Here is a 14,673-nt window from a genome sequence, read left to right on the forward strand (position 1 = left end):
AGGCATCACTATGTTCGTCAACCCCAAATTTCTGCGAAACATCAATCTATGACTACTTTCTCCTCTCAACCCAAGTCAGTATCCATTTCTGCTTAACCTAGTCCTTGTACGTCCATGCCACTCATTCCTCCTGGTTGAAGCATCTGGTCTGATATCCTCACTGAAGGCTGTGTTCTTCGCATCATACTTACTCTTTGCAGCAACTTGATGCTCCAAATCTCCCATCAAGCTGAGGAGGCGTGTTAACAGATAGTAGTAAAAATTTACAGCTTTTTTACCAAATATACAGCTATTGTACACGTGTCCAAAACTATATAAGCCTGCTGCTGTAACCTTTCATTTGATTCGATCAGTACAACAGTGTAGCCTCTCTACTTCCTCTGCTCCTTTCTTCTTCTTCAAGCTTTCAGTTCAAACAATAAAACTGATATGAATCAATTTCACTCTAAAATAGAACTATATATGCATATCAGTATATTCAAGGGATCTTTGATGGCTGAGAATTAAGAATTTAGCATCATTTGATTAATTTGAATATTGCTGACTTATAAAACTTAATCTTATTGTTCAGAACACATGCTTTAATGTAGGTTGTAACCGGTGATAGAACAGTGCAGTAGAAAGAAAGAAAAGCTACTGCACATTAAAGCCCCCATGCACCAAGATTCAGTGCTTCATCTTAATGAAATGTACCCCAAGTAGACACTAAAACAGAAGCTAGAGATGAAGAGATAACGAAATTAAGCAGAAATATGCAGATTATACGTCAATCCATGTGATTTACTGCGTAAACTTTATAATTAATTGCTCTAAATAAGTTTGGGATTTGTTTTCCCTCCTTGTATATTTGGCTTTCTCAATTGTAGTAATTCGGTCAGAGTTTTAGATTAGAAGAATTTCAAATTCATGTTCATTAGCGTTGGTGGTGATACCTAGCATCCAATATGACAAGACAAAGCCAGGAATGGATTTTTTACATGTTAAATACAGATCGCAGTAGAGTCCATCAACTCAAAAAACAACGAAAAGAAAATAGACACAGACATTTGGCTAGATTACTCTGTTTCATTTGGAAATCTCTAGGGGGGTACTCTCAGAAATGTGTTCTGTTTCATCTTCTTTTTTTGATCAAATTGGATGATGTGGATTCTTTCGAGGTTACTTCCATAGAAACAGAGGAATCAACTTGAGCAATGTGACTATCGAAGGAGAGCAATTCCCTAGTATGCTCCCAAATCCTCTCATACACAACGCCCTCATACTTGGCCGCCGCTGAGTTATCCTCGACGAGGATGACGAGCCGGTAATTCTCACCTGCGACAACCTGAGTCTCGCCCTTCACCACGCTCCGTAACTTCAGCTTCTTCCCGGATTTCTTGTTATACTCCAACACCGCGAACTCCGCGATCTCATTCACGTGGGGGTCGTTGATGTCCTTAATCGGCTCCTTCAGAGCAGGGGAACAAATCTCCTCAATTTTTTTGTCGCCAACGAGAACACTCAAAACTTCAGACATAGTAGGCCTCAGAGTTGGCGATATATTTATGCACATTACTGCTAAATTCAAGATGATGATGGCTTGTTTTGCATCATACTTGTTAGACAAGGTTTTATCAACCAAGTCCACCAGTTTTCCTTTTCGCTGTAAATCACAAGCCTGAATTTCCACACACAACATAGAAGTCGTGTTAAATGAGATAACAGCATAGTTTGGACAAACAAAAAGAAGGCAGAAAAGCATGGCGACGCCAATTTTGCTTACCGTGTCTAAAAGAAATTCACTTTCCTGGCTATCTCGCGTGTGTCCTGCATTTTTCCTTCCACTAACAGTTTCAAGTATAACCACCCCAAAACTGTAGACATCAGCTTTAGCTGTCACAACTCCTCGAACATACTCAGGTGCCATATATCCCCTACAGAAAACAAGAGGTAACTTATCATTACACTAGGTCAAAGATTGCAACAAGTACATATAAAGTGGCAGGGAGTAGGTACTATTTGAAAGTTTTACTTACTGTGGCACTTCTACTTTGATGAACTTGAATTGATCATCTTCTGTGTAAAGGCTTGCCAATCCAAAGTCTGATATTTTAGCCTTGAGGTTTCCATCGAGAAGAATATTAGCTGATTTAATGTCTCTGTGAACCATCTTCAGCCTGGGATGCTCATGTAGATACACCAATCCCCTAGCTATTCCCAAGCAAATATTAAACCTAGCTTCCCAATCAAGTTTCAGTTTGGACTTTGAGTCTGCGACCATAAAGTCACCAAATCAATATATTTCTGCTAAATAATTAAAATGTTAGAACAGAAAAAACATTTAAAAAAACAAAAGAAGAAAGGGCCTGATAGAATTTTCTAAATTTACCAAATAAGGCGTGTGCAAGGGAGTTGTTTTGCATATATTCATAGATGAGCAAATGCAGGCCTTTTGCGTTGTAGATGTCCAGTAACTGAACAAGATTCTCTTGACTCATTGATTTTAAGGTATAAAACTCATTTATCAATTGATTGATCCTTTCCTCTGAATGAGAGGAAAGTTTCTTCACAGCTACAATTTTCCCTTGCACTTCAGCCTACACGCAATTGCAACCAAACAAATGAAATACAATACCAAGTCCATTTCTCCTGAAGAACTGAATTTGCAAGTTAAAGATCGCAAGTTCGTAGTTGAAACTCCATAGTAAGAACAAGGACAGAGAAAGTAGTTACCTTGTAAACTGTCCCAAAACCCCCTTGACCAATCTCGTTCCTCTTGCTAAAATTCCCAGTAGCATCTTTTAATTGTTTGAGGGTGATAGGCTTTTCTTGACCTATATCTATTTCTGTTCCACAAACAAGTGATCAGAGATGTAAGCTAAAGTTCAGTAAGAATTCTTGAAGAGTGAGTGCTTGTCAAATGTTGCTAGCCATTATACAATTAATATGTTACCTTGTAAGTGATCTGTACCCAGCCATCCCATCATCCAGGCAAAAAGCAATACAAGCAATACGAAAACTATGATTGAAGCCACAGTAATGAGCGCTATGTGCGAAGGAGATAGTTGTTCGTGTAGCTTGTACTCTGATTTCTCAATTCAATGATGAATGATCATCCCGACATGCAAGAGAAACAAAATGTAAGTTTGTTATGATTGTACCTTAGATATCCATATGCATACAAGGAAAGTAATTAATATCTATTGACCTGGAGTTACGGATATAGCAGATATGAGAGGTCCCTGATCAAGAGTCCCTTTTCCAGCCGAGTAGAAGTGGATCTCTAATGTACTATCATTTACATTAACAGCCCTGAAATTTTCTGTATGTTTTGTATTCGGACCTCCTGCCTCTTCTATAATGTTGAAATCCTTTAGTTTCCTCTCACCCTACAGCAACCAATCACCATTCATACTTAGTTGGTTCAAATGACAAAGCCTGCAACAATACTAATGCAATCGGTGGGTGCTGAGTACTGGTGACAAAACTAAGAAAAACATTACCTGTATATATACATCAAATACGCGCTTAGTTGTATTTCTATAATTGTTATCCTCATCAACAATTTCAGCAAAGTGAAGTGTTACATTGTATTTGCCTTTACGTAAACAGAACCCGTAATATTTTAGAGAGACAGGGGAAGTGCGAGCTCTATCGTATAAAGGTGCTTCAGAGGAAAGCCCACATCTCACACTTTTTAAAACTTTACTTGGATTGGAAGCATAGTCAAGGTCGACGGTGTTTCCAGCACTAATTCGAGCCCAGTTTCCTTTCAGACTCCGGTGAAACTGCGATGTCTCATTATCTTGATCATAAATATTTCCATCAACGTTGTTAAGTGTCCCACCACCACAATTTATAAACAATGAATGGTCTGAAGAAATTAAACTCATTCACTATTAATATATATAATTGTTAGATATAGATAGACTGATAAAGTTCAATATAATAAACTTACAATTAGGTTTTCCTCCGGCACAATACTTCTCCGTGGTTGGGTCCGCCCTGTAAGTATAATTACCACAAGTTATTCTAAATAGCTTGATCGTCAAGTTTTTCGAATAGTATAACAGACAAGATATGGTCATACCAGTCATACGTATTTGGCAGACAGATTGAGGAGTTACAACAACAAGAAAACAAATTCCTAGAACAATAACAAGAGATATCATGCAAATAATATTTCAAATTTATTCAGATTCCTTACTAATTGAATAGAAAATGCATAGTCAGTTCCTTACAAGTCTAAGCTGGACGGTGTTTCAAAGGTTGGTTTTGAAAAATTATTGTATGAAAGATCCCTGGAATGAGAATAAATATAGATGAGAACTTGTACACCGGAGGTACCTAAAAAAGCTCATAACTAGAGAATGTCAACGGAGTTATAAATTTTATCGGTATCTAAATACACAATATATGGGATGCACAAGGATGTACATATAGTGAAACATACATCTTACTCCAGACTGCAGTTTGAATCCAATTAGGAATTTCCCCAGTCAGCATATTGTTTGGAAAAGACCTGAAGAGAACATGCATGCATGCATGAAGTATATTATCAGCAAGTGTAAACATTCTAGCAATTTTCTAAATTTGTGGTTAATCATATTCATGAGAGTTTAGAGGGGTAGAGAGTAAAATGTGACGTACATCCAACTTAAATTTATGTTTTTCAAAGAATCTGGGATTCTACCCGTTAAGCTGTTGAAGCTCAGGTCTCTGCAACACAAGATATAAAAAGCATGAGACTTGTTTAGGAGGATCGGAGACGAAAAAGGGATGAGAAAAGAGAAAAGTTAGGAGTGGGATCGGAGAATCTTTTATGGCTAATTATATATCTTATCGAAGCTTTGCTTAATTAAATGTGGATATATTTGAAGGTTTAAAGAGGAAACTAAACAAAAGAACTTACAGGCTCCTTAATGATGACATATTTCCAATGTAGGAAGGAATTTGACCAGTGATTGAGCAGTTTCTTAGTATCCTGCAGATGCACGCCGTCATATAATGCTACTGACAATGCATATATATATACTAGTACATTTTATTTTGAAGATTGTTCAAACTCACGAGTTAATGAAATTTTACTTTTACTATTAAACTTTAAAAAAGTGGAGGAGTACCCTTGAATTTCAAATAAATTGAGGTTTTAATTGAAAAACTCATCATTTTCACCTTATATTCGAATAGTTTTTTGATCGAAGTAACATATTATGTGCAACAAACAATTTACTGACAAAATACGAAAACTTGTTGTCACATGTGTTGATGGTGGGAACTGGAAATGAGAGTTTGCTCCGACATCACTTATTGCCCTACAGTACGTAGAAAGAAGCAATTTAGTAAAGGCAAAATAACATATCAGTTGAATGATATATATATATATATATATATATATATATATATATATATATATGGCCCTTTTAGTGAGGGATTCTTTTTTTTGGTCTTTTATAGGGATAGGCATTAGACTAACTTTTCGATCATATTTTCACATCTTAACCGTTCAGTTTTTAGGTCCTAATTTATAGATCACTTTTGCAAATTTTCAGCCAAATTGTGATCGTTAAGGCATCCAAAACTGCAATTTACATGAACCGTTCTTGTTTATAATGGTAAATTGCAGTTTTGGATGCCTTCACAATCATCAAATTGGCTGAAAATTTGCAAAAGTGATCTATAAATTAGGACCTAAAAACTGAACGGTTAAGATGTGAAAATATGATCAAAAAGTTAGTCTAATGCCTATCCCTATAAAAGACCAAAAAAATAGATCCCTCACTAGAAGGGCCCTATATATATATATATATATATATATATATATATATATATATATATATACATGAGATTTCTATTTCCAAAAAGCTAGATGAGTGAAAAGATAGCTAGCTAGTGCCGGTGGGGCTGTAAATTGGCACACTTAATCGCTTACAAAATTTCTAGATTTGATAAATTAAAAATTCCGGCAGGTAGAATCCCGAGAAAATTGTTTCCGCTGAGATAACTGTATAAAATTTAATGAAGTTTTGTCAATTTCAAATATAGCTGCTTGTGTACGTTTGACAACAGTGCAGTACACGCTATATATATAGAAATCTCAGGTACGTACAGTTCCCAGATTGAAGTCCAGTTGGCTATGAAGTCAGGTAAAGGGCCAGACAAATAGTTACCAGCTACAGAACTGCAGGCAACCAAAGTAATTATCAGATCATAATCGGTCAGTTAAATAATCAATTAGCTAGATTACATACATGCTAACATGTGGGGTGTGTGTGTTTGGTGGGGTGGTAAGGCTTTGGTCTCATATATAAGAGGTCAGGAGTTCGAGCCCCATCAAGGTTGGGAATGGGGTGGGGTTTTAAAAAAATAAAAATAAAAATACATGCTAACATGCACTGAAATTAAGATTGAATAAGGGCGGGGGCAACTTAATTACGCACAATTCATTCAGGCTCTTAAGGCTGGCGAATTTGTTTGGTAATGTCCCAGTGATACTGTTGGATGCGACGTCGCTGCAACAACAAATAGATTTATATATATTTGATATATATATCCTACATATTGCAAGCTAGATTAATAAGATATTCACGCCCAAAACTAAATTGAGTTTTCCAAACTCGTCGGTTGACCAAATTCAATAATCCAAGTTCTCTTTTACATATATAATGAAACTTACAAGGTTCGAAGCTTTGTCAAATTTCCAAGTCTTCGTGGGAGAATACCAGAGATTCCATTGTTATGCAAATCCCTTCACAAAAGGATAATTAAGGAGCTCGTGAGAATTAGTGGATATATACATACAAAAATAAATTCGTTTAATATGGTCATTCGAATGTAAGGGTACTAATACGTCAAGTTTACTTACAGTCTATACAAATGAGTCAATGCACCCAAAGATGCTGGTATAGAGCCGTTGAGAAAGTTATCATGCAGATCACTATACATATCAATGGTCGGTAAAAAAATGTATGTAATTAACTGTTGAGTAGTGAAACAAGATACGATCGAAATCATAGACCCGAAGAGATCGATCGACTTACATATAACCGGCCAAAGTCAAATTCCCTAAACTCTGTGGTATAGGCCCAATCAGTTGATTGTTGGAAAGATCCCTGAATGAATTAATGTACAAAATAATTTCACTTTAAAATAACCAGTAATTCGATCGGGACGTACATATAAATAATTAACCTTGCTCGATTAATCTACTACTCACGTACAGGTAGATCATTAGATAGTCGGCATCAGCCCTGTCATACCTGGAAAGTAACGTCAATTTCATTTTCCCATTCCTAAGTTTCATCAGTTGTAAGCCATTTCCAACAGAAGTACTAGTGTGTGATGTTTGTGTGTATGGACTATGGAGGAACTTACAGTAGGACAGCCAAATTCCCTAAAGTGGCTGGTATGGATCCACTCAACTGATTGCTTGAAAGATCCCTAAATGTATAAATACCCAGCAGATCAAGTAATTAATTAAGACTATATATATCAGGCCTTCTATGCTAAGGAGGTCCTTAACTTAGCTTAGGGAAAGGATTTCTATATTTTGACAACTTTTCGATTACATATTTAAATCTTAACCGTTCAGTTTTTAGGTCCTAATGTATAGATCATCTCTGCAAATTTTCAGCCAAATTGATGATCGATAAGGCATCCTAAACTGCAATTTACACGAATGGTTTATGTTAGACAGATTCGGTTCGTTCATTGATTTAATCGAGTTATATAACCGAATCTATCCAACCTGAACCGTTCGTGTAAATTGCAGTTTTGGATGCCACGATCATCAATTTGGCTGAAAATTTGCAGAAATGATCTATACATTAGAACCTAAAAACTGAACGGTTAAAATTTGAATATGTGATCGAAAAGTGATCAAAATATGGAAATCAATTCCCTAAGCTAAGTTAAGGACATCCTTAATAGAGCAAGATTATATATATATATATACAGATCCTATCCAGAGCGAAGCTCCGCTATGAAATTAACGTGTGAAGTTCGAGTTTTGAATCACTTTTCGGTCTCATATCCATATCTCGACCGTTCAGTTTTTAGGTGCTAGTGTATAGATCATCTCTGCAAATTTTCAGCCAAATTGATGATCGTTAAGGTATCTAACTCGCTTAAACCAATGGACGGACTAAATCTGTCAACTTGAACCGTACTAGCTTTAAGGCAATTATCAATGCCTTAATGACCATCATTTTGGCTGAAAATTTGTAGAGACGATCTATACACTAGTACCTAAAAACTGAACGGTCGAGATGTGGATATGCGACCGAAAAGTGACCAAAAACTAGAACTTCACACGTTAATTTTCAAAGAGGAGCTCCGCTTTGGATAGGATCTGTATATATATATATATATATATATATATATATATATATATATATATATAAAAGACTGAATGATGAACTTAATTAATATAAGATTATCTTATAGGTTCCATGCTTACAGTGTTAGACCTCCGCCGTTGCTCGGATGGCACGGTGCAAAGCTGTTGCGGTTGCAGCTGACGGCTTTCCCTGGGACAAGGGCACCCCCGGTGAACCCACCGGCAGCAGCCTGCAGCTTCCTACCATACATGTAATGAAGCAAAAGAGAACTTGAATTATATATGTTGCTTAACCAAAACCTTTTTCCTTTTCTTTCTTTTTTAATCCAACATAATAAAAAAATAAAAGTCTTACATGACTTTCTTTAAAGATCACCTATTATGCAATTCAGCAAGATGTACAATAATGACTTACCTCAAAGAGCTATTAGAAAAAGTCATTACATAGAGTACACTAAACTAGCACACTCCTAAAATGATTATAATACACAGCACAACCATATTTTTGGATTAAGCTCAAAACAAGGAAAATTAGAACTCTGAAAAGTAGTAAAATACACCCACCTTTTTTTTTCTTCTTTTACTTTAAATTTCAAATTCCCCAAACTCGCTGGAATAGGTCCGGACAATTGATTGTCCGAAAGATCCCTAACAAATTGACATGTACACAAAGCCAATTAACTTATCAATGTTAATTTTCTCAACAAGTAATTTCACTAATAACCGAATCAGTTTGTTGAGCACATCTGGAGTTCAAGAAATAAAAGTTTCATAACCAAATGCATAGCTATGGATATAAATATTGCAAGGAACCCGCGACAATCATAAATCCACAAGTACAGACTTACAGGTTGTGGAGCGAAGATAAATTCCCCAAGCTAGCAGGTATGGAACCAGTCAATTGATTTTTCTTGAGATTCCTACAAATTGAAACATCTTGTAAATTCACTTGATTGTCTAGATGTTCTGGAACAAGAAAAAAGATATCAATAGACTTGTATCCATTTTTCTTTTCTTTTTCTCGCAAATTTGTGCGACAGACGCTCAGAGAAATTTAAGGAAAATAAAGTATAACGAACTGACAAAAAGACTATACTAATATTATATATGGAATAGACGAAAATTTCCATTTGAGAAACTGGTGTTAGAATTGTAAGAGGTTGGAGGTAACAAATAATTTGATAAATATCCAAGGCAGCTGGTACAGGTACAAAACACAAAATAGTAATGATCGAGCATGTTAAGAAAGACATTAGATATGTAATGTTGGAAAAAAAAAAAGGGAGAAATTACAGGCGCTCCAAATGTGTGAGATTGGCCAGTTCTTTAGGTATAACTCCAGTCAAACCGCTGCCAATCAGTGTACTGTCACTCAAAATGTGAAAGTTAGCTAATTAACAATTTTTCACTCAAAATGTGAAAGTTAGCCTATTAACAATATCGATCAGAGATTCAACACACGATTTGCATATATGTGTAGTTAAAATCTAAATTTTTCAAACTTACATTTCTATGATGTGGCAAATGGTGTTGTTTTTAAAATTGCAGTCACATCTGATTTCATAGCTTCTCTCCGTGCAAATTGAGCCTCCAAATAACTTTTCAGTGTTTAACCCCAACTGATATGCTATTTGATAAAGAGCTCTCTCTGTTGCCCAACATTTTATTTTATATTATCAAAAAAAAATTACATTATGTAAAAGAAAAACATCACTAGTTAGTCTAGTAACTTATTTTTATTACATCAACAAACTCAAATTACAACAACTAAACTTTTGTGAGTCGAACTAATAACCTCTCACTTACAAAGGAGAGACTAATGTCACTAATGATACTGGCAGACTAACAGCTAATTGGTGTTAACACTTTGATTTTTCTAATTTAATCTAATGCAGAAAGAATAGTAAATGCAAAAAACAAAATGTGAACTATAGGTCCTAGTCTCTCTCTCTCTCTCTCTCTCTCTCTATATATATATATATATATATATATATATATTATACACAAACTATATGTTTTAACATCGGTGCAACACTGCTAAATACACAAACATAAATACTTATTATACAAGCTGTTTACCTTAGCATTTAAACTGAACAAACTCGGGCACCTTTGGTTGAATTAAACTGTATCAATTGAATTAGAATTCTATTCTTTTGTACGGACTTTTCTAGCACGGTGTTTGGTTTTAAGAAAAAGATATGAAGTGGATGATAAATTACCTTCTTCTGTGGCCAACTCGGGCAACGTTTCAGCTATACTCTGATATTTGAATTCAGAACCAAGCTGCAGACAAAGAGTAGAGATGAGGCATAGAATTACAAGTTCACTAACAAGTCTTGCTGAAGCTTCAGTACCCATTTTCCCTCGAATGAATTTAGTGCATTAGCTTATTCTACTTATAATATACAAGACCAACCAAAAAGTAGGCCGTATGTCCCACCAAAAAGTAGTCGGGCACTGGGGGGGAAGATTATTATCAACTTTGCGAGAAGAATATGAATCTCGATCACTTTTCAGTTTTCACCGTAATTAGTAATTTTTTATATTATATGTAAATAAAACATGTACTTATATTTTTTCTAAAATACTTTCATGCTTCATATTTTTAAAAGAGATTGGTTAAATTTCTCATATTTTTGAAATCAAAAATATTATATAAGTCCTATACACGATTTTTACGTTATGTTTTTTTTTTTATACTTTACACATATTATTAAACAAAAATGAATATAAATGAATATTTTAAAATAAAAAATTTAATTATTTAAATAATTAAAAATATTTTGCCTATTTAATGAAATTTCCAAATAATACACATACGTATTTTTCACTTACTATACAAGTCCCCTTTTTTACTAGCTATGATTTTCACAGACCAACAATATATACAAGTAAATTTGTCCAAAAAGGACCAACATTATGATACTATGGCTGCGTTTGGAAAAGCTTATAAGCAGCTTAAATTAAAAATAATAGACAATAAGTAATGTCCAAATACATTACTTATTGAGAACAATAGTTTTTTTTTTTTTTTTGCCAAAGTTGAAAAGCAGAATCCCACTCAACCTTATTTATTTTAAGTTAAGTAAAACACTTTGCCACTGTTTTTAGTACTATAAGTATAAGTACTTTTCAAAATCTACTTTACTAAACACTCAACTACTTTATTTAACAGCCGCTTATTCTCATTGATAAAGTAATCTGGGGTTCACATCCAAAACCAATTGTCAATGAATGGAGTGGCCAAAACCCTTATAAACCCATGTGCAAGGTCCTATTTTTCCCATGTGGGATGTATATATTCTCAACACACCCCCACACGTGTGGCGAATTTTCAAGCTATACACGTGAACAACTTTGGGTGACGTGGAGCCCGTGTGGCCGTGAGGCATGCATACGTGGGTAACCCGCTCTGATACCGTGATAAAGTAATTTGGGGTTCACATCCAAAATCAATTGACAATTGATGGAGTGGCCCAAACCCTTATAAACCCATATGCAAGGTCTTATTTTTCCCATGTGGGATGTATATATTCTTAACACTCATATCACAGTATAATAGCCAACTTATTTTATAAGCACAACCATACCAAATGGAACCTATAAGCCATCCAAGCCACACCTCACAAAACACAATTTCTTCTGAAACAATTCAAACCAAACAATATCACACACACACACACACACACACACACACACACACACACACACACACACACACACACACACACACACACACACACACACACACACACACACACACACACACACACACACACACAGAGGCCCGATCAGAAGAGGACGTCCGCAGTGCAGCAAAAGTGCGGACGTCCATCCTCACAGCTGCATCATGCGCCGACGGTAGAGCTGCTCTTGCTAGACGGAGACCATGGGCATCCTGGAGGGAAGTGACATCATGCTCTTTGCAAATGTTTCTTCCTCACCTATTACTTGAATTATGACACCAAGGGTGTTTGTTTTACCTTTGTCTCTTTGATTTCTGATGGATGAATTAGAACTTTTTTTGATGAGCTTCTTTGTTTCTTAATAAGGTTGAATCATTTAGGTAATGATTTTGTGTAAGCCTCACATGGGTAAATCGTTATGTATGATTCCACTGATCAATAAAAAATTGTCATACTTCATAAAAATAAAAAAAATATCTATAAAACCTTTGAATTATAAAAAAATATGTAAAGAAAATATCCATAATTCTAGCAATAATGATGAGTAGAAGAAAAACTACTGGAATAAGGGGGCCAATAAAAAAAATTAAGGTATTTAAAGAAGACATTAATTTTGCTAGTTGACTAATGTTTATCAAATTTAAATAGTAGCAATATGTGTAATTTTTAGAAAAAAAGAAAGGTAATATTTTATCCTAGTTGGTAATGATTTGGTGTAGATTGAAAAAAATAATAGGTTGGTTTTTTCCATTAAATTTTATAGGAATTAGGTTTATAATGAATTTTCCCTATTTTTTTTATTTCCATTCAAATCTCTAATTAGAACCAAACAACACCTCTAAGAGCAAGTTCACCCGTTGGGTCACCAGGTCACTATATAGGACAAAAAACTGTTCACTACCACTGGACCTTTGTTTCCACCCGTTGGGTCAGGGTCACCAGTCAGTTACTGTTCATTGAATATTTTATTAATTTTTTAGTGTAAATGAGAAATGTATGATGTAAATAAATAGTATTGATGAACATTAAGGAAGTAAGAAATATGATTTTTTTGGTGTGAGAGGTAAAATAGGAGGTGAGGTATTTATAGGAATTCTGTATATCTTTTTTTTCTTACCGTTGTAATATAACCGTTAATAATTTTAATTTTTTTTTCACCTTCCTAAATGGTTTATATCTCCTTAATTATATACCATCAGATCCCTCATATAATTAGAACCAACGGTCCAGATCTGTGGACCGTTGCCTTTAAATTTCAAGGCACCCAACGGCTACTTGCCACATCATATCTCCACTTGCCACTAGTCGACAATTTCTGGCCTTCCACGCGCCTGCAGCCGCCTATCCGCTACACGACAAGAGACTGCGGCTCGCTCCCATCTGTAGGCGCGTCTCTCCTCGTCTCTACTGTTTGGGCCACGGTGGAGGCCTAGGTCATGGGCTCAGTCACCATGTTGCCTGAGCTCTTGTCTTGCGTCATCTACTGCTCTCTTGCCCCAGGCCCGGTGGAAGGAACAACAGTGTAATTTTAGTGACTTGGGTCACCGTTTGACGTGGAGCCTGGGCATAAGAGCCTCAGGTGGACTTGCTCTAAATGAAAATGAAATTAATTCTCATTTCATATCATGATTTCCTGGCATCCAAATGGAGTCTCTAATTGAGTCTCCTCCATCATTGCCTTTTTGAATTTTTTCTTTGGGTAAAATGTCACTTTTATTTTGGACTTTGCATGTAAACTTTACACGTAGCACGTATAACATTCACTAGTTTCTTCTGGGCTTCTATAGCTAGTTGTTCATAATGAAAAGGGAAAGATTCCAGCTGATAAGGATAAGCTTTATGGAGGATAAATACTAATATAATTAATTAATTTCATATTGTAACGTCAAAAGTGTTATCGAATTGATCCGGCTGTCCACTGCTTAGCAGGCGATCGATTGTAGTTGCTCTCATCTTTTAGCTGGTAAATAGTGACAATGTCTGCCATTAGCAAAAAAAACTATTGGATCGTCATGCATAAAAGCTTTTCCTATTGAAGGTTAATTCATGAGGCTCGACAATAATTGACGGCAAATGGGAGCAACTCTTGAACATGGTGGATAACATAGCAGCTAGCCAGCAAGTTTGGTTGATCAGAAAAATTGAAATGCTGGATTTCTGCTAACACACTCTAAAAGTTTATCGGCTTCCAAAATCTGATACAAAGACCAAAGACCAAAATAATGACAATCTTTGCCACTGACCAAAAGCACCATGCCATTATCCATTTAAAATTTTAAAGAAAGTGGATCATGTACCACGTGGCCCCAACAAATTGTAAAAAGATGGAAAAGCTACTTTAAGCTGATAACTCAATTATTTGGCTAGTGGATCAAATACAAAAATGCTCAGTAGGAATAAGTGAATAACATGAATCTCCTAACTTTCTTTCCATTTCAATTTCTGCTGAATCGACAGCCTAGACTGTTTGTAGGTCCCCCTTGTAGCATAGTGGTTGGTTGTAAAAAGCAACATCTTCTAGCTCGTGGGTTCGACTGGCATGAGGTATTCAATAGTACCTTTTGAAAAAAGCCCCATTTTTGGGTGGCATAGAGGAAGAAGATGCTTGCATCTTTGGTAAACATGTTTTGGTCTTCTCGATTTTCACCTAGGAATGTAAAGTCCTGG

At 35.6% G+C, this 14,673-nt stretch overlaps 1 protein-coding gene across 4 annotated transcripts in view; it reads right to left on the minus strand.

Annotated features, from left to right (window-relative positions):
* The window catches only part of LOC112168113 (probable LRR receptor-like serine/threonine-protein kinase At1g53430), a 55,836-nt gene extending 45,156 nt beyond the window's left edge, over nt 1-10,680 (minus strand). Inside the window, exons 1-29 of one of the 4 annotated variants that reach the window (XM_040506108.1) lie at nt 10,540-10,680; nt 9,824-9,965; nt 9,611-9,682; nt 9,166-9,237; nt 8,882-8,965; nt 8,438-8,557; nt 7,354-7,419; nt 7,200-7,238; nt 7,020-7,091; nt 6,845-6,916; nt 6,656-6,727; nt 6,420-6,491; nt 6,089-6,160; nt 5,912-5,983; nt 5,217-5,294; nt 4,892-4,963; nt 4,630-4,698; nt 4,433-4,501; nt 4,221-4,280; nt 4,070-4,126; nt 3,938-3,984; nt 3,483-3,853; nt 3,188-3,368; nt 2,933-3,064; nt 2,713-2,825; nt 2,369-2,576; nt 2,016-2,250; nt 1,763-1,913; nt 888-1,657 (exon numbers count right to left, since the gene is read on the minus strand). In XM_040506108.1, the coding sequence (XP_040362042.1) occupies nt 1,112-1,657; nt 1,763-1,913; nt 2,016-2,250; nt 2,369-2,576; nt 2,713-2,825; nt 2,933-3,064; nt 3,188-3,368; nt 3,483-3,853; nt 3,938-3,984; nt 4,070-4,126; nt 4,221-4,280; nt 4,433-4,501; nt 4,630-4,698; nt 4,892-4,963; nt 5,217-5,294; nt 5,912-5,983; nt 6,089-6,160; nt 6,420-6,491; nt 6,656-6,727; nt 6,845-6,916; nt 7,020-7,091; nt 7,200-7,238; nt 7,354-7,419; nt 8,438-8,557; nt 8,882-8,965; nt 9,166-9,237; nt 9,611-9,682; nt 9,824-9,965; nt 10,540-10,678 (3,555 nt within the window). In that variant the 5' untranslated portion in view covers nt 10,679-10,680 and the 3' untranslated portion in view covers nt 888-1,111. Of the gene's footprint in view, nt 1-887; nt 1,658-1,762; nt 1,914-2,015; nt 2,251-2,368; nt 2,577-2,712; nt 2,826-2,932; nt 3,065-3,187; nt 3,369-3,482; nt 3,854-3,937; nt 3,985-4,069; nt 4,127-4,220; nt 4,281-4,432; nt 4,502-4,629; nt 4,699-4,891; nt 4,964-5,216; nt 5,295-5,911; nt 5,984-6,088; nt 6,161-6,419; nt 6,492-6,655; nt 6,728-6,844; nt 6,917-7,019; nt 7,122-7,199; nt 7,239-7,353; nt 7,420-8,437; nt 8,558-8,881; nt 8,966-9,165; nt 9,238-9,610; nt 9,683-9,823; nt 9,966-10,539 lie in introns of those variants that run through there. The other 3 variants (XM_040506107.1, XM_040506109.1, XM_040506110.1) reach the window with 3 other exon arrangements.
* Between the last annotated feature and the right edge of the window lie 3,993 nt (nt 10,681-14,673).

Source organism: Rosa chinensis, chromosome 5 (assembly GCF_002994745.2).
Source record: "Rosa chinensis cultivar Old Blush chromosome 5, RchiOBHm-V2, whole genome shotgun sequence".
Classification (NCBI taxonomy): domain Eukaryota; kingdom Viridiplantae; phylum Streptophyta; class Magnoliopsida; order Rosales; family Rosaceae; genus Rosa; species Rosa chinensis.